The 27,923-nt window shown below is 41.9% G+C and overlaps 3 protein-coding genes across 4 annotated transcripts; all 3 read right to left on the bottom strand.

The window, feature by feature from the left end:
• Positions 1-1,161: 1,161 nt before the first annotated feature.
• Positions 1,162-6,521, bottom strand: ppp1r14aa (protein phosphatase 1, regulatory (inhibitor) subunit 14Aa). 2 transcript variants are annotated; one of them, XM_029519161.1, is made up of 4 exons: positions 6,159-6,521; positions 4,730-4,807; positions 4,511-4,543; positions 1,162-2,265 (listed from the first exon to the last, which is right to left on the bottom strand). In XM_029519161.1, exons 1-4 carry the CDS (start codon positions 6,504-6,506, stop codon positions 2,086-2,088), a joined length of 639 nt encoding a protein of 212 aa, XP_029375021.1. In that variant the 5' UTR covers positions 6,507-6,521; the 3' UTR covers positions 1,162-2,085. The 2 variants fall into 2 exon arrangements, with proteins under 2 accessions (XP_029375021.1, XP_029375020.1); XM_029519160.1 differs by having other exon boundaries at positions 1,162-2,310.
• Positions 6,522-10,877: 4,356 nt separating this feature from the next.
• Positions 10,878-14,433, bottom strand: dlb (deltaB). The gene is given in 8 exon segments (XM_029519673.1): positions 10,878-11,593; positions 11,834-12,050; positions 12,159-12,350; positions 12,352-12,521; positions 13,532-13,789; positions 13,881-13,938; positions 14,055-14,294; positions 14,383-14,433. Coding segments are annotated over 8 exon segments (1,902 nt in total).
• An 8,196-nt stretch (positions 14,434-22,629) lies between these two features.
• On the bottom strand, positions 22,630-26,609 carry LOC115054403 (myb-related transcription factor, partner of profilin). Its single transcript, XM_029519633.1, has 5 exons — positions 26,526-26,609; positions 25,683-25,877; positions 24,996-25,427; positions 24,670-24,723; positions 22,630-24,577 (listed from the first exon to the last, which is right to left on the bottom strand). The coding sequence occupies exons 2-5, from the start codon at positions 25,807-25,809 to the stop codon at positions 24,132-24,134; spliced, it is 1,059 nt and encodes a 352-aa protein (XP_029375493.1). The 5' UTR covers positions 25,810-25,877; positions 26,526-26,609; the 3' UTR covers positions 22,630-24,131.
• Between the last annotated feature and the right edge of the window lie 1,314 nt (positions 26,610-27,923).

Below are 27,923 nucleotides of genomic sequence, written 5' to 3' on the forward strand. Positions count from 1 at the left end.
CCTGGACAGAAATGACTCTCCACACCACAGTGCTGCCACATTGTCTTTGGTTTAATGCAGGGATTCAAGGTCACTGAAGACCGTTCAGTGACAGTTCAGCTAAAGTTGAAGGATATATGAGAGGTGCGCGTATGTGTGCGTGTGTGTGTGTGTGTGTAAATGGCAAAGCTGTGTATTGACCAACTGTAAGAAATGAGCCAAGCAATACAATGTGTTAACAAAGTGACCCCCCCGCCCCCCCCAACCCCCAGTCCCCTCCAATTCCTCAGCTTCCTCACTCTGCTGTTCTGCTGCCATCCACTGGACACTCTGGGGTAGGTCATCAGGTACAGTTCACTCTGGGACACCTGACAGTTCAGATAATAAGCTCACCAATCTATGTCGTCATGTGTGTGCTTAGATGTGGGTTCTGTATGTTGGAAGCTGTAAGCTAAAGTTCAGTCATGAGGCCTCAGTCATCAGCTCTTCCCTGCTAACTCTGAATGGAACCAGGCCATTTTCAGCCAATCAAAGTCTGACATGCTGGAGGTTCTGTTGCCATCCCCATGCCTGTGTGGGTTTCCTCCAGGTATTCTGGTTTCCTCCCACCGTCCAAAGACGGAGAAGCAATAGAAGGTGGACGCCCCCGTGGAAGTCAGACTTCATCATGCATGTTTTACCCTGAAACAACTGGTGGACAGTGTGAGGTGTCTTGAGGGGTCCTGTTCATGCTGGAAAACATATTTGTAGTCCTTACTTTGAACTACACTATCTGCTGCTGCTGTAAGATTGTACAACACTGACTAGGCTTCACGCCAAAAACTTACAAACTCACCACACACAATAATTAAACTATACCAGATAGCTGGAATCATACACATAATAATTTATGTGTTTCTAGTGATTTGATGTTGAAACTTTGCTGCTGTTGTGAGTTGATCATCTTACTTATTCATATCTGATTTTATTGATTTGTGTTTCACTATATTTTTGTAGTGTTCTTGCCCTTGCACTGTACCTGTGTGACAAAAAGGGAATTGGATTGTGGACACATGGTCCATTGTGTGCCAAGATTCAAAATGTTCTCAAAAAGTTTCTCAGGAGTGACCATGTAGATGTTATCTATACCTTTGTGCTGGATGATGTGGATTATAAACGTGTATCTATAAACTAACACATAAAGACGGTGTCAGAAACAGTTTTATTAGCAAGTCCTGCAAACAGATGGGTGTCATTCTGCCAGATCAACATTAAGTAAATGTATCAACCAAACAGTGATACAGCTCATGAGCTTAAAAGAAGAATGGCAGTCACATACAATTAAAACTGCAGTTGAACAGAATTACTGCCAGTGATTTACTGGTATCTGTGTCTGCTTCCTGTAATTGTGACAATTAATAATATTAATAAGCATCAAAATTTCACAAATGTTAAAAAAGAGCATAAAGGATGTTCAAGTGGGAGACAACCTACTGACAGTGATGTGAAACCAGCATGTGGTGCTAAATCTGTGTCATGGTGTGATTTTAGAAATAGCAGCCCTTGTTTTTGTTTCCCATTAATCCTTCTTTCTTTTTTCTTCCGTCCTGAGTGAGAGCCCTAAACTGCTGAATCCAACGCATACATTGAGAGTGACATATTAACAGCAGAGATAAGATGGTGGCAAGTGATTCCAGTCAGGAAACAGATTTTCTGATGTCCTTTACTGTAAGTGGATAGTTAGTATGAGGAGAAATTATTATTGTTTATTGTTTATCCACACGTGAGTAATGTCAGAAATATCTGTGTAATGCCTCAAGGCCAGTTTGAAAGCCTGGTAATCATCATGAGGTTAGCTTACCTATATAGCTAGCCTGGCTGTGTACAGAGCAAAGATTACCTGCCAGCACTAATTAATTTCATTTCTTGTTTGCTTTATCCTCTTCAACAAATAAAGCGTAAAAACATCATGCTTCAGTTTTACAAGCTGGTAATGTGACCTCTAACCTCCCGGGGTCAACCTCAACACACCAGGGTCCTACAAGTAAAAGTGTTGTCATGCCACACAGGAAGGAGCCTAGGAGAGCGGTGTGGAGCTCCTCATCTGTTTGTTGGGTGCGGTGGCAATCAGAGGGTCTGGTTATGGCTTCGAGTGTGGTGGTGATAGTGGTGTTGTTGGTTGTGGAAGTGGTACGGCTCGTGGCGGTAGTGACTGTGACAGATGACTGGATGCTCGATTCCTTCACTCTGCAGCTCGTCCTGCTTCTGGACTCCCTCCAGCTTCCCCATCAGCTCTGTGATGAAGGTCTGTGGAGGAGCACCGCACCCACAGCAGGGTTCACATGGGCCAGACTGGACAGAAAACTCCACATTCGTCTGTCCAACTATACTCATTTGACAATGTCCAAGTATTCAAATAACAACCTATGTGTGTATTTTTTTCTTTTATGATTTACTCATCACATCCATAATGAACTTTCAGCATTCAGTGTTTTATCAATATTAGATGATATGTAGATATTAAAGGAAAGGTCTGGCGATATTAATTATGCTTCATATTGTCCTCCTTGCCAGGTCTTGTTTCGTGTATCTCAAGTCTTGAATACCTTATTCCACTGTGTCACAGAGCACCATTGTCATCCCAACACAAATCAGTGAGCGTTACTGTTGGCCTGTGTAGGATGTTCATTATTCATTACCGTAAATGCACACAATCGTCTGTCCTGCATACACAATCCTGCTGCTAGAAAAAGTCACCAGAGCAACAACTATGGATTCATCTGCAGCAGAAAATGGTAGAATTACTTTGTTTAGAGAGTGAGAAGGTAAGAAACTATATTCCTGTCATCTGTTTCAAATATTCATGATTTCATTAAGAATCATCAGGTTAGCACTGATAGTCAAAGACAGGCTGCAGAAATTAAAAAGCACCAAGAGGAACAAATACACAAAGAATAGCTCTATTGCACCACCAGGTCCAGCTAAATCTCCAGCTAGATCTGTAAAGTCCTCAGACAGTTTCTCTTAAACCTGGTTTGTAAATCAAAGTTTAGGATTAAAAAGGGAGTCTGTAGGTTGGGGCCTGTTTAGCTGTTGCAATATAGCCAGACCAAAGTGTTTGGCCTAGATCTGCTCTATATGTAAAGTGCCTTGATGTAACTAAGCATGTTTGAGAAATTAATGAAATTAATGCAGATGTTGGGCAATGTGGCACATTTTCTAAATAACTAGAGTAAAAAAAAAAAAGAGTGAAGCATCTGGATCATTGGCCAATGACAATAAATCTCATGTCACTCTCATCTTTCTGTAACACACATAAACTATCTCTATAACTAAAGTAATATCCATACAGATGTTATCAGAATGTTAAAACACAAACAAGAAAGACAACAAAACAAACAAGCGTTGGTTACTTGACAGAACCAGTTCAAGGTAAACTTTGTTTATGCCCCTTTTTCTCCCCTTATTGTTTGAGCAATTGGAGTGTTATATGTCCATAGTAGGAAGAAGCTGTGGAAAGCAGCTGGATCTCAGGGGGTCGACCCCGCACCCCAGAGGAGGATGTTCCCACACTGTTATGTGCTTAGGTATAAATGCATTGCCTGGGATTATTAAGGACTGTTATCGAAATAACCAAAGATGCTGAAGACAACCAATGTATGATCTGAAAGACTGGACTTTTTAGTTCACTGCTTGCTTTTCTACAATGGCAATATTTTAATGGCAGATGATAAACACAGGCAGTCTGTCATACAAGTGTTATGACAGCACAAGAAGAGGTAGCCAAAACAACCATCCTGAGACTGTCAGCATCTATCCGATTCTGGTGTAATGTTCTTCTGTTGCCCATTTTTAGACAATCATCAAGTGTACTGAAGTCAAGTGCGGTCATGTTAAGGCTATTTTGGTGTTACTGTATTTTGTACTTTATTTTAGTTGCAAGTTGGTCTTGAAACATTTTTCTGACACTGTTTTAAAACAGCACATGGACAAATGTCGACACTGAACCAGGTTTTGCTCGCTGTAATTATTTTCCTTCCTAAATCCCCTTCAGTGTGACTGATGGGGGATAAAATCCAAATGCCAAAATGAAACGGATGTTACCATACGGCTGCAGCAGTTTAGCTCTCTCACATCAAACATCAAATAAACTTTAGGATAGTTTTTGCACAGAACAAGAATGGTGGAGCTGTTAAGCATAATTGCCATTGGACCTAAGTGAAAAGTTAGAAATACGCACATTAAAAAAGGTGTACCTATCCTTGAATGGTGCTCCATGTCAGGGTCTAATAAACAAGCCTCTGTAATAGAGGCAGCAGTTAAACTGTCCCTCCCTGCTCTTTTGCCTGTGTTTGCATCTCTGAGCACCACGGCATCCATAAAGACTCATTGTTTAGGCATTAAAATGGAAAGGAAAGGACAAGAGAGCACAGAAAACCATTGTTGAGGCATGAGGAGACTGTGTGACAAGGTGTCAGGTCCTGCAGCTTCAGTTTAGCTGTGTGTGTGTGTGTGTGTAATCAATGAAGTGTAATTTCCAGGTTAAACATACCTCTGTGTTGTTGCTGCACTTTTGAAGAAGCTCCTATTGAAAAAAAAAAAAAAAAAAAAAAAAAAAAAAAGATACAAAATCACATTTCTATCTAGATTCCACCACTAACAATAAAACACAATGCCATTTCTCCCATGCTGCATTATTCTGAAAATCCTCTCTCTTCTTCAACCATGACGTTTTCTGTCTGAAAGACATGGGCCACACAGCTCATGTTACCTGCAGCTTTTTAACTCTTTCCTGGTTTGGAAGGTCAATCAGGTCATCAATGTTCACCTCCTCTGGCATGTCAGCCTCCTGAACAAACAGACACAATCTTAATAAGTCGTCACACACACTAGTGATCTGGATCACCTCTTGGGCTTCTCCCGATGAATCCCTAAAGTCCCCCTAAAGATTTTGCATGCAGGTTTTATTCAACTTCTCAAACCCTTACAGACTTTGTAGTATATTTTAACATATCGAAAGAAATTTGTCAAATTATTAAAGGGGAATCACCCCTGAGTTTATCGTAGTCCATTTAGATTTTGAGAATACTACTGCATACATTAGGCGTATATTAATGTCAAAAGTTTCTGGGGTTCTGGAGTTCAGAGAAAGAGGAAAAGAGCTGACCACTCCTCTCCTCTGACAGCTGCTCCTTATCTGTGCTCCAGTCTCTGTTCAACATTAACTGAAATGAATAACAACACACCTGAATCTACAAAAGAGTTGCAATGGTGGAGTTGCATTGTGAGTAAAATAAGGTCCAGGTTTGGTAAGGAAGAAGAAACAAGAAAAAGATAGCAACTCTGATTCTCCCAGGGTTCTTTATTTTTAATCCTTATCTCAAACTATTGACTCACATGCCTCTCACTATTGATCTCTCACATGTCACTCATGCAGACACTTCCATTATACCTTCCAACAAAGCATTATGGCAATGTTCTATGTGTAACTTGACCAACCTGTAGAGCCAGTTTACATGAAGTTAAACATACCGACATCTTCTAAATGTTTTCTGATTTTACGACGAACTGGAGCATTTGGATTCAGCAATCACTTTAATGTGTGTGACCTGAAGCTGAACAGAAGCAATGTTCAATGTTCTCACAGTAGAGTAACAGGGGCTTGCTATGTGCAAACAAACAACCATTGTTGTCGCTGAGTGATGGGACAGCTCCACAGGCCCCTCCACACCAAAGGGCCGCACTGCCTGTGAAAAAGTTACAAGTTGTGTAACCATCACAGTGTAAAACCAATTAAAACATCTTCAAATGGACCATTTTCTCTTTCACTGTCGTATAGAATTCATGTTTTGGAATATGCTGATGGTTTTGGCTTTTCCTCTTCCTTTTTGTCATTGTTCTTAACTGTCCATGTAAGGCAGAAACTAGCAAAGACAGATCCATGTCTCTGAGAAGGGGACAGCTCTGGACCACATATTTACAGGAGGCCTGACCTTATAAGGAAACCCAAGCTGCCCCATTAAATACCTCATATATCATAGGAAGCCTCATACTGATGCAAACTTCTTCAAAATACAGCTCTTCAGATTCAGCTACGAGGAGAGAGCACCCGTAGCCCCCACACAACTATGTGAAACTCTCTTCGGGGAGAAATTGTACAATATATTAAAATATAGATCACCCAAGACAGTCTCACTCACTTGACCCGAATAGAGCCGATCCAGACCCTCGTCGATCCACTTCTCCACGTCCAGCCGCCTCTGCAGCTCCTTTCTGTTGTACTTCACGGTGACCCGTGCATGTCTCTTCGGGATGTTACAGCCGTGGTCCGGAAACAAGCTCCCATCTGATGAATGGACCTGCTCGTTTTCCTGCGGAGCCGTCCCGCTCGGCTCGTCAGCCATGTCTGCTGCGGACTGGTCGGACTGGTTTGACGTCTGCGGAGCTGCGGGAGGAGGGAGAGCAGTGCGAGGAGGCGACAGCTCCCAGTGAGCAGGAGCTGTGACTGCAGCAGCTGATCTGTCCACCCCCTCTCTGACACCGTCCATCAAATACACTCAGCGCTGCTCACAAGAGACTGAATGAGATTTTTTTTAATGAATCGTTTCAATTATTTTGTAAAAGTCTGTAAGTCAAAACTGTAAAGCCCAAATCTTGCAGAAATTGACTGAATGAGGTTTATCACTAACTAAAAAGCAGTTTGAGGAAGTTAGGCCAGTAAAGAGGTGTGGCTGCTGCTCAGGCAGCTCAGCCCTGAAGATCATCCAGTCAACATTTGGACCCTGTCAGCTGTCTGGAGAAGCGCCACAGGATGTGCTGATGTTTACCTTGATCAGCTGTTTTTGGAAAGGAATTAACGGTTTTAGAAACAAACATAAGCATAAACATTATAGCACGAAACTGTTAGCACCAAATTATCTGTGTAAAGATACAGTTGGGGGATGGCATCCAGAGCAGAGATCAAAATCCACCCGTCTGCAAATTAAGACTGCATTAACAGTTAGGGATGCAGTAACACCGTTCAAAGGTCAGTCTTTCTTCATGTGACTCTGTGCTGGTGCCTCGTTAAGGTTGATGACATATCTTTATCAGCTGAAAAGCAGAAAAGCTATTGTCTTAAACTGTGAGTAACAGTTTTTGACTTCCAGGAATAACAACACAAACACATCTTTTGATGCTGCAGTCACTACTGTTGGGATCATGCAGTACAGAGGAGAATGAATGCAGGCTTCCGGATGGACAGAGATGTCAGCATCTCAAACCACTCTCATCTCTCTCAAGATGAAAATATCCTCTGAAGATGTCTCCTCTGCGAGGTGCAGGCACTGGACTCTAACCAGAGTTCAATAGCATTTGAAGTCTCTGTTTAATTATTCAATTATTTAGCGAGTTTCCCTAAGAATGCATAAAAAATAAAAATAAGAAATAAGATACTCCGAAGAAACTGGTTTGGTTCGGGCATGACATCGGTTCGTGTCCATGGTCATGACAAAAAAATATTTGAGGCATTTTTCAAAATAAGGCCCAGGTGCCATATTTCTTTCCCTAAATTTTGATGATAACATTTTCAAGTGAATGCACAATGGTTAACATGTTCCAGACCTGTCCCACCGAGCTGGTTCTTATATTTTAATTAAACTTTTACATTGAGAAAAGATCAAGTATCAGTCAAAGCTGTTTTTCTCCACAGGGAAGCCATTATTCTATTTATGTTTTACCATTATATGCAACCACCTACACTCATTTAGGCCTAGCTCTGAACTGAAAGCACATTTTCATGGTTCAAGGAGGTTAATTCATGTGTTTGGTCAAACTGGGGATACAGTAAACCCATCTCTTCAGGAAAATTTACAGTAGTTTTCTAGTTTTCTAGCAGATGTGAGCTTTCCCAGATGATATGGTATCAATTTTCTAAGAGAGGGTTAGCTCTGGTCAGCTGCAAATGAGAGCGTGGACAGGTCCGCAGCTCTGATGTAACCATTCTGTTGGGGCTGTGTGCATGTGAGCTGGGTTACTTCATGTCTGCAGACAGCACTGCAGCCTGTCAACTGCTGGACCCATGCAAGTGAAGGTCTGATCTTCAGGTGTGTGAGGATTGTCAGGAGAAAGATAAAGACTTTACAGTCAATAACGTGTAAAATCAAAGTATTTGGACAGGTCTGTGATCTTATATGGAATCAAGCAGAACATGTGCTCTGAAAATTGTTACAACAACCACTGCACAATAATGGATGTGGCTTCAGTTTACAGTACGAGTTTAATGTGTGAAAAAAATCTTCAAGGAAATATTGTTCTGGGCATCCAGTATGACGCTAATTATCTTTATGCTATTTGTTATTAGGAGATTGCTTGTGTGATCATATTACACTTCACATGAGGCAGAGAGGTGGTGGTTTCTTTTTTTTTTTGTTAAATATTTACATCTTCAATTCTGATGTGGTACTGTGCAGGCTACACTTGACAGAGCAATATAACCATATTTTACTCACATTATGAGTTAACTGCTGTGACATTTTCAGCAGTTTTCACATCTACTGTTGACTCATGGAGAACAAATGTAGGCGGGTTTTATTGCACTGTATTTATTTTGGACAACCACAGTGTTGACATGTTGATGGCTTACATGTGATACCTGTGATTAGCTTCTAACAGGCTAACATCCCAAACCCCTGTTTGGAGGCTAGAATGCTTAAAATAATAGCAATTCATTCCCAAAGCCTTCTTTGTTTGTTCTGCTTCAATGACATATTATTTTACAGCAATTCCAAGTAATTTTATGATAATTACTGTAAAATATACATAAATTAATGAATGTAAATTAAAGGGTTTCTATGCTGGTCCTTCCTCCTCTGTTTATCAACACACAGACACCATCCACAACAGAGAAGGCACATTGCATTAGTACACAGCATTCAAGTGAACCTCCAGGATTTCATCAAATAAACAAATTTTAACCTAAAAAGTGATAAGACCGGGGCACAGGGCGATTAGCCATGGGAATGACCATCATTTGTGTGACCATGGCCCGTAAGGCCAGAGGTGAATTTGTGCTGGAGTGTATTTCCTGATGTGTAGGACCATCTAAGCTGATTAAGTGCTCCATTTTTGACTCAAAACTGTTTTTTTCTCCAACTTGATGCAACTTTATTTTATGTCTGTTGTCAGTGCCGAGCCAACAACAACGAAGTGGGATTGGTGTTGAATTTATTTTCCACCAAGCCATCAGGCCTATGAAGTCATTTTGCATTTTTATGTTTTTAGCCTGCACTACTGTTGCGCATTTAAAATAACTTATTTATTGTTTTTTTATTATTTTTGCAGCTACTTTTAAGGCCTTTAATTTATTAGAATATTATATCCAATAGTTGTTTTTCATTTTGTGTCTTGTCTTATGCTTCAAGTCAAAGAGATCCAAGATGGATTATTCTTGCTCTTTTTCTAATCACAATGCAACAAAGAAATTGAATATAATTGTTTTTTTTTTTTTTTACTTAAAACATATTTTGTTATGTTATCATTAACTGTCACCATGGCTCTGGGGCATCAGAGCCGATACAAGCACGGGCGACACCTAGTGGCAATGACAATCATCTACACAACCTTTAATATCTTTTCCTTACATCCCCCAAACATTTAGCTTTATTGCATTATGATAGGAAAAATGCTTACGTCGATTGCTGCTCAGAAATAAAGCAGCATCTATCCAGTTCAGGGCAACTTCCCAACTTTGGTACTGAAACCAAACCGTTCACTTTGACGATTCTTAATTATCCTTTTTTCTTTAGTATTTTTATCAAATCAAACAAAATGAAAACCACTCAGAGCCGCAGGGAATTTAATCACCAATAAACCTAGACATTCATGTCTTTGGATGGTGGGAGGAAACCCAACCAAGCACAAGGAGAACAGGCAAACTCCACACAGAAAGGCCTCAGGCCCGGGTGCCAAACCCACAACCTCTTTGTGGTCAGGCAACAGCACTAACCACTATGCCACCATGCTGCCTCATGGAATCACCATTAAACTAAAAGTATCATGTCTGTGTTTTCTGTAGTGAAGATTAAATCCTCAAACACATCAAAGTATTTCTTTTATTTAACATCACAACCACCACATAAAAAAATTAAATTATATGAATGAAACATGGATCATAACATAAACTTTGGCATGAAATCAAAATGGCACAAAAAAGAACAATGTGATCAATGATATATAAACTATATATATAAATTACAGTGATGGCTGTGTCAGTGTGAAAAAGCACATTTTTCACATGTCCCTGCTCTGAGTATATTTGGGATATTTCACACAAGTCTGTACAGCCCAGGTACATCAAGTATCAACCTTCATTCAGCATCATATAAATATATCTCTACATTTGTGACAATCAAAGTGAAGTTATAAACATAAGTTTTGAAATAAATAAATAATATAAAGAATAAAAAAAATGATGGTACGCACAATAAGGAAATAATGGCCAAAGGAAGATTGAAAAGCAAAACAAAAGTACTGTTTTTTTTTTTTTTAAATGAGAAACAATTAAACAAAGTCAACATATTAAAGACAATAACCTAATCAAACATATTTTTGGGCAGGTTTTCCAAAGGCGGTAGGAGTATTGTGACGTCCTGTATTTGGTTTGTGTTATAGGTCCTATGAGAAGTGGATTGTGTTATTTTTCTCTTTGGGTCTTAAAACATGGAAGAGCTTTGTCCCATATACATTTTCAATAATCTTTGTAAACCATCTCCATCAGAATAGAGAATGTCTTTTTTTTTGTTTGTTTGTTTTGCTTGTTTTGTTTTGTTTCATTTACATTTTAAATCTCCAACAGTTTTCAACTTCTGAGTCTGCTCCTGTGCATGAGGAGAGAGACGCAACAAGTGCTAATGTTCCTTTCCTGTTTGACCCTCCATGTTTCATCTCAGCCCTGCTCCAGAGCCGAGGCCAGCCTCATCCCTCCACATAAAGTCCTGACGCTCGCCTCTTGCTACATTGCTCTCCACAGGATTGTGTCTGTACCCAGATCTGCTGTCCGGGCAAAGGGACAGGCTGAGGCGAGCAGTGCTGTTGCTGATCTTGAACAGGCCATTAGGATTGAGGAAGGCCTCTCTCTCGCTTCCTCCCAGATTGTTGACCGTCTCCAAGTCGTTATAGACTGCAATGTCGCTCAGCTGCTTTCTCCCATGCATTCTCCTCCTCCTCCTCAGAAAGATAATACCTGCCACCAGAATCAGCACCAGAACAGCAAGAATGCAGGACATGGTGAGTGTGGCGGACGAAGGCTGTGAGGACTGTCGCAAAGCCGGCTTGAAACTAGGCTGAAGTGTGAACTCACAACTTGGACCCATAAAGCCCTTGGGGCATTGGCATACTGGCCCTGTGAAGTGGGTGAAGCAAGTGCCACCATTCTGACACGGACGGGCGCCACAGGCATCTGAGCGCACACTGCAGTTCTTGCCGGTGTACCCCAGGGTGCAGGAGCAGGTGTAGTCATTCACGCCATCCTGACAGGTTCCGGCATTTTGGCAAGGGCTTGAGGCGCAATCGTCGATGTTGATCTGGCAGTTGGCCCCACTGAAGCCACTCTGACAGCGGCACAAGATGCTCTGGCCGAGATCCAGACACTCTCCACCTGCAGAGGGGAGACACACTCTGTTCAGCATCCAGTAGGACCAAAGAAAACCCTTCATTTAAAGACAGCGTGTTAATGGGATCATATTTAACACCGTCCTGGTAGCTTTGGGTGTTGACAGCAACACAACAAGCTGTAGAATATGAAAGAGTGAATGAATAACAAGCTGATGTTAAACCACTAAATTCTGCAAGTCTGCAGTTCAGCCACAGGATGTCGCCAGCCGGAGATGGGTCTCACCGTTTAAACAGGGCCTGTTGCTGCAGCGGTCCAGCTTCTTTTCGCAGTTGGAGCCGGTGTAGCTGGGGGGGCAGCGGCAAGTGTAGCCCCCGGTCATCGTCTCCACACACGTGCCGCCGTTGAAGCAGGGACCATCTGCGCATGTCATGGCGATGATCTCACAGTTCTTACCGTAGAAGCCCTGCGGGCAGGTGCACGAGTAGTCATTCTCCAGGTCCTGAGGAGGGAGGAGGAAATGCTTTTATTTAGAGAGGATGGTGATTTTAAAGCTCATCGGTGGGCCTGTAACTTCAGGGTGGGATCAGTAAAGTCGCACTGTACTCACATTGCAACTACCTCCGTTCTTGCAGGGGTTGCTGTCGCACTCGTTGGTCTCCAGCTCGCAGTTGGTGCCTCCGAAGCCGGGCCGGCAGGTGCAGGTGTAACTGCCCTGGCCAGTGTTGGTGCAGGTCGCCCCGTTGGCGCAGGGCTTGTGGTTGGTGCAGTAGTTGAGGTCCTGGTCGCAGAAGAGCCCCCCCCCAGCCCTCCTGACAGTTACACTGCCACGGCTGGCTGCACGTCCCGTGGAGGCAGCCCGGGTAGCGGACGCACTCGGTGCAGGAGGGGCCCTGCCAGCCCATGCGACATGTACAGCCCCCTGGGGCCTCGCAGTAGCCGTGCCTCTCACTGCAGTCCGCCGAGCAGATGGCTGCAGAGGAAAGGGAGGGGGTGTTGATTACAATGGGCACGCCTTCTCATACATCTCACACACACGCACAGGGGCCCCCGTCCTGCTCCAGACTTCACTGGTGGTTAAGTATTAAGCCAAGCAGCTGGTAGGCACACTGCCGGAGAAAAATGCTTTCTTTTATCTCCTCCCCATTACACACACTCACCCCCTCACACACGCGCGCGGGCACACACACACACACACACACACACACACACACACACAAACACTCAGGGATCACCTTGAAAAATGAGTATGCCTAACAGGGGCCACAGTTCTTTCTCTCATTGTAACAGAGAACAAAAGGCAGATGGAGCACCACAGACAAAACCTAACACTACAGGACATCACATAGACAAAGACATAACTCTGTATTCTTTGAAAAGATGCCTGTTTCTGTAGCCTGTAGCATATCATTCATCAACCATGAGCTGAGTAATAACATTAAGACACAACAATACATGAGCAATGATTAAACTTGAGCCCGTTTTGTTTTTCATGGAGGGTAAAGGTCTTGGTTGCCTTATCCTGCAGTTTTGAGTTCTTTTAAGTTTGGTGATTTGACTTAAAACTGTTTCAATACTCTCAATTTCTTCATTAACTCAGTTTTCTTCGTTCTATGTAAAATACATTTTTTACATTCTTAGACTGAAGGAGAGTTGAGGACTGCAAACTGTCAGTTGTCGTAGTCTACAGAGGGACAACTTTCATTTTACTGATTTTATTTTATTCTGTGGAACCAACTTGATTTAATACCATTGAATTATTTTCATTTTGTCGAGGCTGAAAACAGTAAGTACGTTTATGTTGAAAGGTGCCATGTAAACAAAGTATATTATTCCATAATGTGTATTTAATCTTTTTGGCGTGAAACAGATGTGGAATGACGTGAAATCAGATTCTCTCGGTTTCATCTTTAAATCCAAACATTTTGGGGCAGGATCCGGCGTGTCTGAGGGGGAATACGAGCTGTTGGTGCTTTAACTTACGTTCAGAGCAGTAATTGCCCTTCCAGCCCTCCAGGCAGATGCGGCTGCCCTCCTCGTCGCAGGTGTAATGGCCCAGCGTGTCGTCCCTCGGCCTGCAGTAATCAGCGCAGCCATCTCCGAAGTAGTATTCGTCGCAGAAGACATGGTAGGAGTAGCGCAGCTCGCTCTGCTCACCGAAGTGCACGTCCTGGGACCAATCCTCCCCAATGGCCAGCCTCCTCCGGGTCGCCAGCCGGCTCACCAGATTGTTTTGGTTGTCTGCAAAGAGAAGATGAGTTGTTGTTAATAATGGAAACGGTGAAAGACTGCGCGTCAAGTGGTGAGTCCAGTGAATGAGTGATGGCACTACCTGTGTATTCAGTTGGAGATTCTGCATTCCAGGCTTCAATGATTAAGGAAAATGTTCCCTGGAACAGAAACAAACATAAATGAATTACATCCCAAATAAAAGTGACTTTATGATATCAAAATGATATTTCTGAGTGAAGTCCTGCAGCGCTGATGATGTGTGGTGAAGATTTACCGGCCATTTGAAGTGAAAGGGCACCCTGATGGGTGCGCTGCTGGAGATGGAGGTGTGATCGGCCCTGATGACGTTGGTGTGCCCGGTGCCAAAGGTGCAGGGCGGCTCTGCGGAGATCACATCTTCTGGGTGTTTCAGGCAAATCCTGAAGAATATGTGGCAGTCCCTGTGTCTCCGACAGATGCGCTGTGCCGTGTGGAAGGAATGAATCTTCAGCTCAAACACACCAGAGGATAAGACCTGCAGAGACATGACAGTGACATCAGACGCGCCTTTTCATCAAGACATGATCAGAGTGTTATTTCAGCACAAATAGACGCCAACTTACTGTGTGCACTAAGGCCAAAGCCAAGAGGTATCTTAGGTAAAGGTGTGCCATTTCCTCTCAGAGTTTGCGCTCCAGGTCTAAGTGAATGTCTGCATCGACGATGTACAAATATATTCCCAAAGTGTCTCAATATTGAGGAACGTCTTCTGAAAAAAAAAATTCAACTCTCTGTTGTCTCTAAGTTATCCTTTAGGTGCCTTAAATCCTCCTCCCCCTGACGGTCTTCTCCTCGGTTCCTTTGTTTGCACTGCACTTGTTTGAGTTCTTGTGCGTAAAGGCGCACAGAGGCTTTATACCCGCAGAGGCTGCGCGTCACAGGCAGCGAGGCGGAGCCGGAGCAAACCTCAGGGGAGCAGCGAAGCACAGGAGGCCTGTCTGGGGATTTAGACAACCTGCGTTACATCTGGACAGATTATTCCTAATAGGAATATTTATAAGAAGCTGGCGCAAGCAAAACATGTTTAGCTTCATGAATCTCAATCAACAGTAAAGTGCATCTTGCTGTTGGAGATAGAGCTGCGGAGTCTCAAAGGCCTGATATGAACCTGACCAGGGAGGATTAAATAAAGCTTCGTCTACAACTGTCAGTTAACTTTATGGAAGTGTGGAGATATTTGCCCCAATTTCGATGACAATTAAAATGGGAACATTCATCCAAAACAATCAGATTTTTTCAACATAGGAGTTTGGTCAGACAATGTCACAACATACAGCGGTTCAGCACCCCCGCATTTCATCAAACAGTGATTTCAGTAATTCACTTTGCTGTGACTGGGGATGATTTAGAAGATGTTTTCACTTTTGGAGATTGGCTTCCTGTAGACAAAGATCCGAAGGAAGCGGGGAAGAATAGCGCAGCTTCTCTTTCTTTACAGCCAACATTATGACTCTGACGCGTGTGCGGTGACAGAGTGGGCGGGGCCGTATTGTCCTTTTAGCGCCTCTTCTGTTGAGCTCATAGGTCTGGAATAAACTGAAATGTTGGGGGCAGGGTGCGTGTTGCTGGGGGTTGAGGATGGGGTGCTTGGCCTATCATGTTGCTTTTGTCTGGAGCTCATAGGAACAGCTGTATGGTAATCAACGGCACATGGTCAAACCCAACTATTGTCTCAAAGCGTCTACCCTCAGCACCCACACACGACACACACACACACACACACACACACACACACACACACACGCACGCACACAAACCGCTAACCCCTCACTAATTTAGGAAGGACTCTGGTCGGCTGTCGGTTCCAGCAGCTGTCGCCTACAGGGGTGGATGGGAGGGTGTAAACACACCTAAACTGTATTTGCACAGACTAACTGACCCAACCATCAGGGCTGTTAAAATCATTGATAAACTAATAGGCAGCCCCAGGCGCAATGCCAGATGACATGAGTCTTTGCAGAACTCTAAAATAAACGGCTGATGTGTTTGGTTATTTTCCCTCCGCTTCATCCAGTTCATTTAGACACACTGCTGCTGTGATCTGACTCAGTCTAAACACAGAAAATTTTAGGATGTCAGCTACTATTTATTCATCTCGCTGTCATGCATGTGTGGTGGTGATAGTAGGTGGTGAAGGTTGAGGTGGGGGCTGGGGGACCAATTGATATTAAAATGAGAAGGACACGTGCCTGAAGTGGCCGCCTGTCTATACTGGCACGCTTCCCTGCAGGACAATGTGCCTGAATAAGGGAGGAAACTCAGCCTACATATACATAGGCTGAGTTTCCTCAATAAAAACTAATTTGCAAACTTTTGTGTCAAACCATGAGGCCTTAACAGTTTCTATAAGTGGGCCCTTGGACTTGAGATGTGGACATAATTTATAGAAAACACAAGAGGAACAACAATCTCCTCTCTGAGGCTGTTTGCCTCCTCAGATTCTCCAGGGAAACAATTAAATAAATAAATCTGGGGAGGAAAAGAGATAAAAGACATTCTCACAACAAATTGGACATTTTCCCCAGAAAATAAGTGAAAAATATGCACAATCCTCAATTCTGTCTGAAACACTAAATAACTAAAGTACTTAGCATTCTAAGTCATTCATTCATCTTCTACCACTTCTCTGTTTCCAGGTCGTGCTGGAGCCAATCTCAGCTCACATTGGCCCCACGCACAGGAATCAAACCTACGACCTTCTTACTTAAGGCAACAGCGCTAATCACTACATCACTGTGCTGCCCATGTTCCAACTCATCAAATTTCATTAAACATTTCAGGATTATATTTGTATATCATATTATGTCCATGTGGAATAATACTTGAATACTTGTGAACTCTTCCCCGACAGTGTGTGTGGATGTGTGTATCTGTGTGACCACCTGTTACTATACCTTATATCTAACATATCTCTTACAGCACTCATCTCACATTATCATCATCACCTTCTTCTCATTCCAGGATAAGGGGAGGTTTTCACTTCAAATGTGTGCACTGCTTTCTGCTACAGTACCTGCTGCATCTCTCTCTGAAGTAGGATGTGTATGTCTTTGTGTTAGGAGAGCAGATGGACAGTGCACCCTCTCTGTTTGTCATCTGTATTCCTTGCAGAAGTGTGACACAAGCCTGCCACAGGGCATGGGAACCAAAGAGGAGTCAGCTCATCCCCCTACACCTCCCATTAGTTTGAGTGGCCGGCATCTGTCTCGTCCACAGCCCACAGCAGCTTGGGGATCCTTCTCCCCAAGGGCACTTCGAAAAGGAGAAGGGGAGCTGCTGCAAATCTGACCCAGGCAGGCCCTCGGGGGAGAAGTCAGCCTGTTGTGGCCATTTCTGAAGCCTCAGCCTGCTGTCTGCCTATGGGACAATAGGAGGTGTGGAGAGGGTGTCTGGTGGGTTTTGATGCTTCGTTTGTATGTGTGTGTGTGTGTGTGCATGCGTCTGCATGCAGCCTCAAATTTATGCATGACATTTGGTTGATCTCATTCAGCATCATGGTGGATGCTGAAGCACTGTTGGGTACCAAACAAGGGATGTAGGCGTGCCACTTCCCTGCTGAGCAAATTTATGGGTTAAGTCAAAGGAGGCGTATCAAGTCTAAAGGTGCTGTCTCAGACAAATCACTGACTAATAATAATAACGCTGACATATACAGCATCTTATGACTTTCCTTCACTATCCATTGTCATAAGTCATGACATCATCATTGTGAAACACTGTGGCCTGTTGTCTCAGGCCATCTCCAGCTACTTGTATTCTTGTGGTGTTGACTATCTGGGTACCATTGTGACAGTCAGTGGATGGCTAAGACAGCAGGTGAACATTTAGTCCTGGAGATGGTGAGTCGAAGCAAACAAATGGTTGAGAGTGAGGATGTGAAAGACAAGAACGTGTAGATGGCTGAGTCAGAGCATCTCCAACACTGCAGAACTGCGGGATGATCCTGGTCTGCATTTTATCATCATCTGTCAGTATATATATATATATATATAACCCTAACCCAACCTACCAGAACAATTTAGTGTAAGAGAAGTAAGGGCCGATCAGTGATAAGCAAGGAAAGTAAGTGATGTAAGCGGAGAGAAGAAGTAAAGTAGAAAACTTGAATCAAGTACATATTTTTAGTTAAATTTCACCACTGAAATAGAAATATGAGTTGATTTTTTTATGAAATATTTTTGAATTATATGTAGATGGAGTTAACAGTAATCGTACACATTCACAATGTGCATGTGTTGATATTGTGATGTCAAAAGTACACAACCCAACAGAGTCCATGAATGTCATGAAGTAATGCTTCTAATAAACAGCATCAGTGACAATGAGGCAAAATCTGATTTTCTTGGTCGTAAAGGTCACAGACCACATGTTTGAGTTTGTCCAGATGGTCTTGAATGGGATTCATCATCTGTTACATATTGACAAATTTTCTCATACCACAGAGGAACGTCTTTGGTCCTTGTTGCCAATTCCTGAAGCATTTTCAACTATAGTAATAAATGACAGACATAGTGATCGTGTAACACACGAAACAGGCAATAATGTGTTTCCAGGATTTCTTTGTGTTTCTAGAGATCCTGTGGATGGATGCTCATTAAAAGCTGCTTTGATGGTGTGACGTTCTCAGCTTCTCTAAGACAATATCTGATTATTGTCTCAACATATGGAGGTAAAGAAAATCTGCCTCTGAGTCAGTGGCTACATCACAAATTATTCCCAAAACAACGGACACATTGAGGTAAATCAAACTGAACTGTTTGGCTAAGCGGCAGACATATAATTACTCTTTTGTTGAGGACACAAAACCCACTGTGATAATAATATAATCTCATCCAAGCTCAGAGATAGGGCAGTCTTCCTTCAAGCCTACCTTTCCTAAGCCAGCCCAGACTCCTTCCTTCAAGTGGCAGATGGTAGATGAAAGAGGGCGCTGGGAGGAACGAGGGAATGGGAACAGGTGGGGGTGAAAACTGAAGAAAAAGAGAGGGCACAAGGGTCAACTGGGGCAATAGAGAGGGGAGGAAACATACATATAGACTTGCAGAGGGACAGATCGATGGATAGATTTTTCTTTTTCTTTTATTGTCCTTCTTTGAGTCCATACCTCTTTTGCCAGATGTCCACCAAGTCACACAAGATTTTTCCATAATTGAGATTTGGAGAAAATGGTTGCGTAGACTTTTGAGAAATATTGAACTGAGTCAACTGGCTATATCCAGTTAAGTAAATGTATTATCTATTTGGTTTTGCTCAATTAGTTTTTAAAGTAATGAATATTGGTATATTTTTCATCTTGGACTGGATTGGAGTCAACCATGTGATCATTCACCACGTGCACTACTACAAAGTAATGCAGCCTACAAAGGTATTTTCTCTATTGAATTTAACAAGGAGCACTTGAAGTGTAAATATTCACATTCTAAGTTCTGGAGACAAAGTCGCATTTTTTTTCTTACGAGATGTAGGAGAGTTAGCACTGAGCAGAAAATTGTTTTGTAGGCATTCAAAGTGAATAATGCTCTTTCAGAGGGGCTTAAATCTCAGGTTTAAGGGCCCCGTAAAGCACTGAAGGTAAAAGACCAGCCCACAATGTGAATACAGCTGCCTATTCAGAACCTCAGCCCCCTAGCCAGACACTAACGCTGCCCCCTGCCTTCCAGCGATGGAGGAAGGCCCAGCAGCAGGCTGTTGAACTCTTGCTGTGACCCATCCTCCTCCCCTCTTTGCTGCAGCATGCCAGGCCTCAGCAGCTGTTTAACCAACCCAGGCAGAGGGAGCTGCAGAGGAACAATGCAGTTTGAGTTAACTCTCCTTTCCATGTGTGTGTGTGTGTGTGTGTGTGTGTGTGTGCATGTGTGTGTTAGCATCATTATTTCATTGATAATGGGGCTCTACAGGTCAGCATCTAAACATTCTAGCATCATTAACTGCACATTAATGATAAAAGACAGCATTGCATGTTCAAAACAAGCATCTGTTAAGGCACTACATTACATTTAAGAGAAGTAAATGTGACACATGAGACTCGCATAGAGTTTAGCTAAAACTTATAGAGGTGACCTTTCTCAAGGGGAACATATCATCCCAAGACAGTATGATTATCAACATAAGAAACATTCATCTTGATGCAAGAGACTATCTCTAAATCACCATGGTTGAAGGGGTGCAGTATTACAATTGCTTTCATTTTGTTGCAGATGTGTTAGTGCAGGATCCTAACCCTAACCCTAACCCTTATTTGTTACACTTCTCATGTGTCCTTTGGCGTTTCCTTTGGGATTAATAAAAATTTACATTTTCAAAACTGATAGTTGCACATTGGGCCATGGAGATGCACAACACTACTGTGTCTGTTTCCAACAAAGGGAACATTTTCCCTGCCAAGGCATTTCTTCCTTCACTTTCTTCTATATGCTTATTAGGGTATAGGTGGGAGGGCAACCATTCACACTTAACTCTACAGGCAATCTACAAACACCAATTAACCTGATATACTTTTCTTTAGACTGTGGGAGGAAAAAGACCGTTGGAGCTGGATAACCCAGAGGGGACCCACACACATACAGGGAAAACATAGAAACTCCAAACAGAAAGGTCCAGAATTTCAACCCAGAACCTTTCTTTTATGCTCACATTAAAACTATATTCTGCTTTTAGAGCGTTTCCCTTTTTTCTTTCTTTTTTTTAGGTTGTTATTCTAAGTAAATTGTAGAAAATGTAAAAATTTGGTAATGTAATAATAGTGTTAAAATGTTTCAATTAATATTTTAGTGAATTGAAAAATACTGATAAATGCTAAAACCTGAATGCACAAGGTCAACCTACCATCTCTATCCCAGTAACATTGTTCAGTCTCAAAAGTTGCTCGGACCCATCCAAACAGGAAGATCATTAAAAACTAAACAAATGAATGATCCTCCCTCTCTGGAGATTTGCCATCAGCAGTTTCTGGTGCAATTTAAAGTGAAGTGAAGTCCTGGAATATAAAGTTCAAACATGATTGATGCTTGATTTGTGCTACATTAAGACTATAAAGAACTTACACCACCTGAAATAAATGGCTGTGCACTTTATATTTTACTGCTGCCCAGCACATAAATACACAAAGTGAGTTGCTTCATGTGGTTATATGGTTTGTCTCCTCCTCGCACAGTCTCACTTCTCACACTGACTGTGCAGCAGAGCCCCCTTCTGGTAACTCTACCAACCTACATCACCAGCACAAGGATCAGGATGGACTTTTGACTCTAGCTAACGTTGATGAATGAAAATCTATACATAAATACATTTATGCATTTGTATACATGTGTTGAATATTCAGTACAGTACCCCTGCTGACATTTTCCTGTGTAACCGGTCTGTCCTGCCACTGGCTTCCTGCGTTGCGTTTGTGTGAATGAGTCTACAGTTCTCTTTGTAGCCAGTAGGGAGAGTTTGTTATCGACGTGCATTGACAAAACGGTTGGTGAAATTACTAAAAAGAACCCAGGTTGTAGTTGCACCATGCGGTTTTATTGTGGACGGAAGTGAGCTCATGACTCACTTTTAACCAAAAAGATACTAAACCTACACTTCCCATGGAAAAATTATGAAATCAACTGTAAAGACATTGCAGGAGTCCAGAGGGAATGGAGGAAAACCAACATAACTGCTCACTATGAGAGCGAAATGGTCTACAATAATGCGATCAAACTTGCAAGAACCTCCCATTTAGCAAAACTCACAAAACGATCCCAAATTCATTTTTATAACATTCGAATCTTTTAATAAACTGATTTGAGTCTCCCCTGGTTCCTACAGATGCTCTATGTGAGGACTTTGCAGACCACTTAAGAAGTAAAACTGACACAATTAGATTCAGTCTTCAACCCTACACATCCTAACACATCTGATTAATTGCTTTTACCTGAGGAATCACTGGAATTTTGTCCTCCAAGTAAAGCGAGCTACCTGCCTTTTAGATCCAATCCTCATATCACTTTAAAAGCAGTCTTATAGATTCTTTGAGTATGAGCTTTTAAATATTGTCAATTGCTCTCTTCAGGTCATAACACTGGTGGTGATGCCCCTTCTGAAGAAGACCAATTAAGAACCTGGCATTCTTAGTAACTGCCGACCTGAGACAAGTTTTTGAAAGTAGGCTCAAGATCCACATTTTTAAACAAGTTTTTAACTTATCTCTTGTCTTTTCTTAATTTCTGGCCCACCTGCAGGGGTGTCATCCTGGGGACCTTTCTGGCCTAGCCGGAGGGGGCCCTGCACCATGGCTTTATTGACATGGTGTGGGAAGCACCATCTATGGTTGTGGGCTGTTTTTACTTCTTCTCTGGTTTCTTGTTTTTTCTTTCTGTTTGTTCTTTCTTTTTTTTTTTTTTTTTACACCGGTGAAGCACTTGGTGTTGTGGATCTGTATGAAAAGTGCTTCATAAATAAAATTTGATTTCATTTGATGAAGGACTTACATGAAGGACGTATCTGCATTGCTGTTTTCTGTACTGTCAACACATCCCATATAAAGACCAAAACCAATGTTAGGCCTATTAATTGGTACTGAAAATGGGTCCCAAATCTAAATCCTTCTTATTTTAAAGATTTAATACTTTCTTAAATCCGATGGGCACTTTAGCTACGAGAAGATCTTCCTCAAACTTGTGTGCTATTTTCAGAAGCAAATGAATACATATTTGATACTCTGGTGTGCACTGACAGCAAGACATGGTAGGAGATGAATTCAAAGGAAAACTACAGTGTTCATGCTCACTAGTTATGAAGGAACATGTCAACAGTGCAACAGTGTGGCTCATTCGTGTTTTTAATAGTTTTCAGACAACAATGAATGGGACTCTATGGCACAGAAGAAACAGTAACAGACAGACAATACTTTGGTTTTGTTTGGTTTTGGTCTTTGATGGTATTTGATGACACCAAGAAAACACAGAATAAGATCCCATTTATTATTTAAGATCTATGCATAATTTTCATTTTATATTTTTTGCATTTTTATCCTTTCTATCCTTATGAGAACAATCAGTCTGACAAGCAGATCATATTTTAGCCCCAGATGCTAACATGTATCTTCTGAATACATATGGATATAGACTCTAATGGATAATGCAATTACTGTTACTGGTGTTACAAAATGTTCTAGAACACACCAATTACATCACTGGACCACTGCACTCACCCTCCATTTTCATACACCACACAAATAAAAACCATTTGTTTCATTTTGGCTTATCAGCAGGAGCACCCACATTTATCCCTTCAAATACTAATTTGTAAAGTACTAATTATCAATACTGAATCAGATGCTACCATTTTAATAAGTGTTGAGTCACATGACTGAGTAGTTAATTACACAATGAGAGGAAGTGTCTGATGAGACAGAGTGAATGGTGTAGTATTAAAGCCAAGAGATTAAAACACATATTGGACAATATTTGAGATGCCACAGCCAAATAAGAGCAAGATAACATTATCATCAAATAAAGATGTTATATGCAGGAGATGGAATAACACCTTTAATCTGCAGGTATGAAGCTTACACATCTGTCCGTTCTCCAGGACTGTGCTATGTGGTGGAGTAATTTTTGCCCTGACACAGATATCCTAAATGGATATCCGACATACGTTGTTAGGAAATAGATGTTTGTTCTGTTTAAACACATGAGGGGTTTATTACATATTTCAAAAGAACTTTATGAAACTTTCGTATTCAAGTGTTGTTTGCAATGTAAAAAAAAAAAAAAAAAAAATCAGACAATCACAAATAATTCCATTACAGGTACTTTCAAATTATTAAACAAGTTAGCTTTCAGACATATGGACCATATAATGGTCAGGTGCAGAAACCCACTTACCTTTACAGTACATTTGATAACCTCTAGACATTGGTGGAAGAGAAGGGTATGACAAAGACACAGAAATGGATTTGATTAACTGACTTGAAAATGAAAGACTCATTATTGTGTGTCAACATTGAAAGTATGTAAAGTTTTAAAAGTGGTTTCTGTCCAATAAAAAATGTTTTACAATGCAAGTGGTAAGAGCCTCACTTTCAGTAGCAAAAACAACATAAAAGACCCTCCACGTGTACTCTCTTTAGGGCTGACGTTATTTGTCAATCCACTTTCATGTAACTACGCTGGTAGCAATCCCATCAATGAGGAGTTTTAAAATATATTCACAGAAAATCTGTTACTATGAAAAAGTACAGTAACCAGCAGTGAAGTCCAAAGGAACATACAAAGTTCCTGCACCAGAAGTCTGTGTATGGAGTCAGTGATATAACTTAACAATTAACACTTTGTTGCTATAATGCTGGCCTCCCATTCAGTTTGTCATGCATGAGTGCAATAGCTCCACCCGTGAAGTCTCTGAGAACCTGCACCATCTCCCGCTGGAGGTGCAGCGATTCCCGTACAAACTCCTGCTGAGTCTCTGCCAGTTGCTGCACTGACTCAGACAGGAGCTCCAGGGAGCGAGAAACTGTCTCCAGCAGGATGTTGGTGGCATGCTGCTCTTGAAGGCTCAGTGATGCATTATGTAGCATGGTTTCCCTTGTGTTCCCTGGCAAGGGCTGGCCAGGCATCAAAAGGGTGGATGTTGATGTCGAAGGTCCAGAGGACATCTGAGGTGGTTCTTGTTTTTGGATGCAGTTGTTTCCTTGATGATCCTCTGTTGGTTTTGTTGCTTGAGTGGGAGGAAGCAGGTCTTCCTTTTGATCATCGTCAGAATCACCAAATGCAGCTTCAGTGTCTTGAGTTAAACAAAAGTCAATCAGTGTTTTGGTTTTTCTAGAACATATATCAAAATCTGTCTTCATCTGTGCGCAAAACTTGACAACTCACCTTCTGCTGCAGGTACTTCATATTGCACATCATAGGCAGGTTGTGGTGTGTCCCCTGCAACAATCAGAACATTCAAATACAGCTATTTGGATACATTTCTCCTGCATAAGATCATATCAAATCATATTTATTTAATAGCACTAAATCATAACAGAGTTAAAGATTTTAGCCCATCTTTTAAAATGAACTATTCTGTGGAGCAAATTGAGAGAAGGTGAAATTATGGAATTTATGGGTAACTTTGTGTCTTACGCAGACACAGCAACAGTGACATTTAGACTGAAATTATGTACTACTGTAAGGCAAAAATTGATCCTCTTTATTACCTGGCTGTGCACTTGTGGTGTAAGAGGTCGGGGGAGGCATAGATGTCATGTCCAACCCACCATTCGGAGAGCTTTGCATTCCCATCATATCCTCTTCTTCCATTTCTTCTTCCTCTTCTGGTACATCATCATCATCCCCCAAAGGTCCAAAGTCACTTATGCTCTGGTCTTCCTCGTCCATCTCCAGGATCTGAAGCACTATTTTCTCTGTCTGATTGAGGTCTCTGGAAAGACGAGAGTTAAGGCCCCTATTGGGTACAGTCCCTGACCGCATGGCAGCCACTTTCCGTTTGGTGTCACACTTAAGGTCAGACCATTTCTTGATGACTTCGATAACTTCACGTTGACACTCCCCGATCTCATTGACACGTGCCGTGATCTCTGCCCATGTCCGCTTCTTCATGTCTGTTGGCACACCACGGTTGAATTTGCCTTTGAACAGGAAAAAAAGGAAATGCTATTTTGTCAGCGATTGGACCATATTCATGGCTTTAGAAAACTGCAAATTTATGGCCATTTCTAGCATACCCTTGTGCACCCAAATAATTTTTTCCCCTCCACTGACCCATGCCCAATTCATGTTTTGGTTAAACCAGAAACAGTCACTTACTCATTATCTGACAACCCTTACACAAAGCATAAGCACATCCCCCGACTCGAATGAGATAAAGTGTTGGAGGAACATACCTACAACAACCATGCGATGCTTCCTCACTTCATCCAACAATATGTGGACTTCACTAAAGGAGAAGCGAGCTTTTCTTTTCTTGAAGCGAGTCACACTGTCTTGGTTGTAGTATATTGATGAAGACATCCTTCACAAAGTCAGCAGTGATCCAGCTGCTTGGTAATTTCCTGTTTGCTCTGCTTTGACTTCTCCAGCTGTAAAAATCAACAGTTTGACTAAACATTGCAGTTCATCATTGAAGCTCAGATTGTGGTCTTTTCTTAGACAGTTTAGTCAATGAAAGCTGTACTAAGGAGTATTGATGCACCGATGTGCAGGCTCAACAGCTGAGCCGTGATCGTGTGTACTCTAGTTAGTTTATCAGATGAATAGATTTGTACTGGCTTCACTCCCCCTCCGAGGCGCAGGTCACATGTACAGGTTTACTTGTTCTCAGAGCTCAGCAAAGAAATAGTGCAGGTTTAGTGTGGCGCTAACACTGTTAGCACTGGATGAGTGAATGAACAATGGGTGATGCTATAGTGCACCCACACCGTAGCTAGCTAGCTCCGACTAGAAAACATTTATGGTTACAGTCAAACCAAACCTTTACTTACACTACCCGCCTCGTTTTAACGACAAACAGTCATATCATTTTCTTACTTCAACGTAGCATGCTATCTGTCAGCTGTGTCTGGCTTACTGATACACGACAGCACAGGAGCTCTGCTATCTCTGCAGCAGGATGCTAGCTAACGTTACGTTACAGTCTGAATGACGGCTAACCATGCACTTAGTTCACCTAATGTTACTTGATGAGATGCACGTTCGCGGAAATACATGTATTGAAATGTTTGATATACCTTCAAGTAAGAAAAGGCTGGTATTCAGTCCAAAAAACGTGAAGATAAACTTCCTTATCACCAAGGTAGCTATAGTCAAGCTAGCCAGTATAACGCTAACGCTACACAACAGATATCCGGTTAACGTATGGACGGAGGTGAGACCCGGGTGATGAACATGGCAATCGTTTGGCGTTTGTTATAGCACATTAGCTTACAACTGGTTTCGCGTGTGGCTTATAAATATGACAACACGAGCTTAGTGATTTTATTTGTATGATTAGGCATTTTTCCTGCCTTAAGAGACTCCGGGTTTTATTTTGAAGGAAACGGTGTGACTTGTGCTGCGGACTGCAGGCTTGATCTTTTCCAGAGGATGTGGGTGCTCACCTCAGGAGCCCTCCGGCTTCACTCTGCTCCGCTCTACCACTCACCGTGAAACTCTCTCTGCTTGGTGGGGGTGGGTACTTGTGTGTAATCATGTTAAAAAAAAAAACACACCAAAAGGTTTTTATTAAAGTTTTATTCAGTAAGTTTGTAAGCTTACGCCTGAAATTAACAACTCGTATATACGTCAGCATTCAGACGAATGAAGAGCATTCAGATACATTATAATTCTATCACTGAGTTTTGTTTTGTTTTTTTTTTTTTAAATCAAAACAAAAACCCACTGCTCCACTTTTGATTTAATTAAGGGAAGCATCACACAAAACATGTATCTAACGTTTATAATGTCACTAAAGTTGTGTCCCCAAGGAGCCACTAACCTGCGGATTCTCCTCTCGGCGGACCATCGCCCGCCGTACCGCTGGCAATAACCTCCCAAAGCCCGGCTTGCGAATCCCTTGTTTGAGAATTTCCAGCATGCACCGGTCTGCGTCCAATGATACCACTTACCCGTTTTTTGTAGGAACCACCTTTATTGTTGTGGTCCTTTATCTTCCTATATTCTTGTTTTAACTTCTCGATCTTCTCTCTACATTGTTTCGTCGTGTGGTTGATGCCCAACGAAGCTAGCTGAGAGGAAAGGGCAGCAAATACTTTTGTGTTCCGCTTAGTGGAATCAAAATACCCTTCTATTTCCCTTGTAGAATACAGACTGAGTGAAGTCTGAATTTCCCTGTCAGCCCACCTTTTTGCCGTTTTTCGACATTCTTTTACTCTTTTTCTTTCTTCTGTATTTACTCGGCAAATGCTATCAACAGTCTTAAAAATTTGCGGCGTTGGAGGTACGCCTACGTCACGCAAAGTTCCTATTGCGCTGCGAAAGTACCTACCATAAACCAGGGACCAGACTGACAAAACTTTAATAATCATCATTTAGATCTTAAGAACAGATTGGATAATCTTACTCTAAAAAAAGTAACTAGTTACTGCGAAAACTAACTTTTGAGTTACTTTAAAGTAAAAAATTTTTTA

Source organism: Echeneis naucrates, chromosome 14, assembly GCF_900963305.1.
Source record: "Echeneis naucrates chromosome 14, fEcheNa1.1, whole genome shotgun sequence".
NCBI lineage: Eukaryota > Metazoa > Chordata > Actinopteri > Carangiformes > Echeneidae > Echeneis > Echeneis naucrates.

Bases quoted from the DNA above. Each gene is read 5' to 3' on its own strand.
- LOC115054403 (XM_029519633.1), bottom strand. From the start codon at position 25,809: ATGTCTTCATCAATATACTACAACCAAGACAGTGTGACTCGCTTCAAG. The intron at 25,428-25,682 runs GTATGTTCCTCC...TCCTGTTCAAAG, and splicing joins GCATCGCATGGTTGTTGTAG to GCAAATTCAACCGTGGTGTG. The intron at 24,578-24,669 runs GTGAGTTGTCAA...GTTTAACTCAAG, and splicing joins TGAAGTACCTGCAGCAGAAG to ACACTGAAGCTGCATTTGGT.
- ppp1r14aa (XM_029519160.1), bottom strand. From the start codon at position 6,506: ATGGACGGTGTCAGAGAGGGGGTGGACAGATCAGCTGCTGCAGTCACA. The intron at 4,544-4,729 runs GTAACATGAGCT...TTTTTTCAATAG, and splicing joins AAAGAGTTAAAAAGCTGCAG to GAGCTTCTTCAAAAGTGCAG. The intron at 2,311-4,510 runs GTATGTTTAACC...TTTTCTGTCCAG, and splicing joins AGTGCAGCAACAACACAGAG to TCTGGCCCATGTGAACCCTG.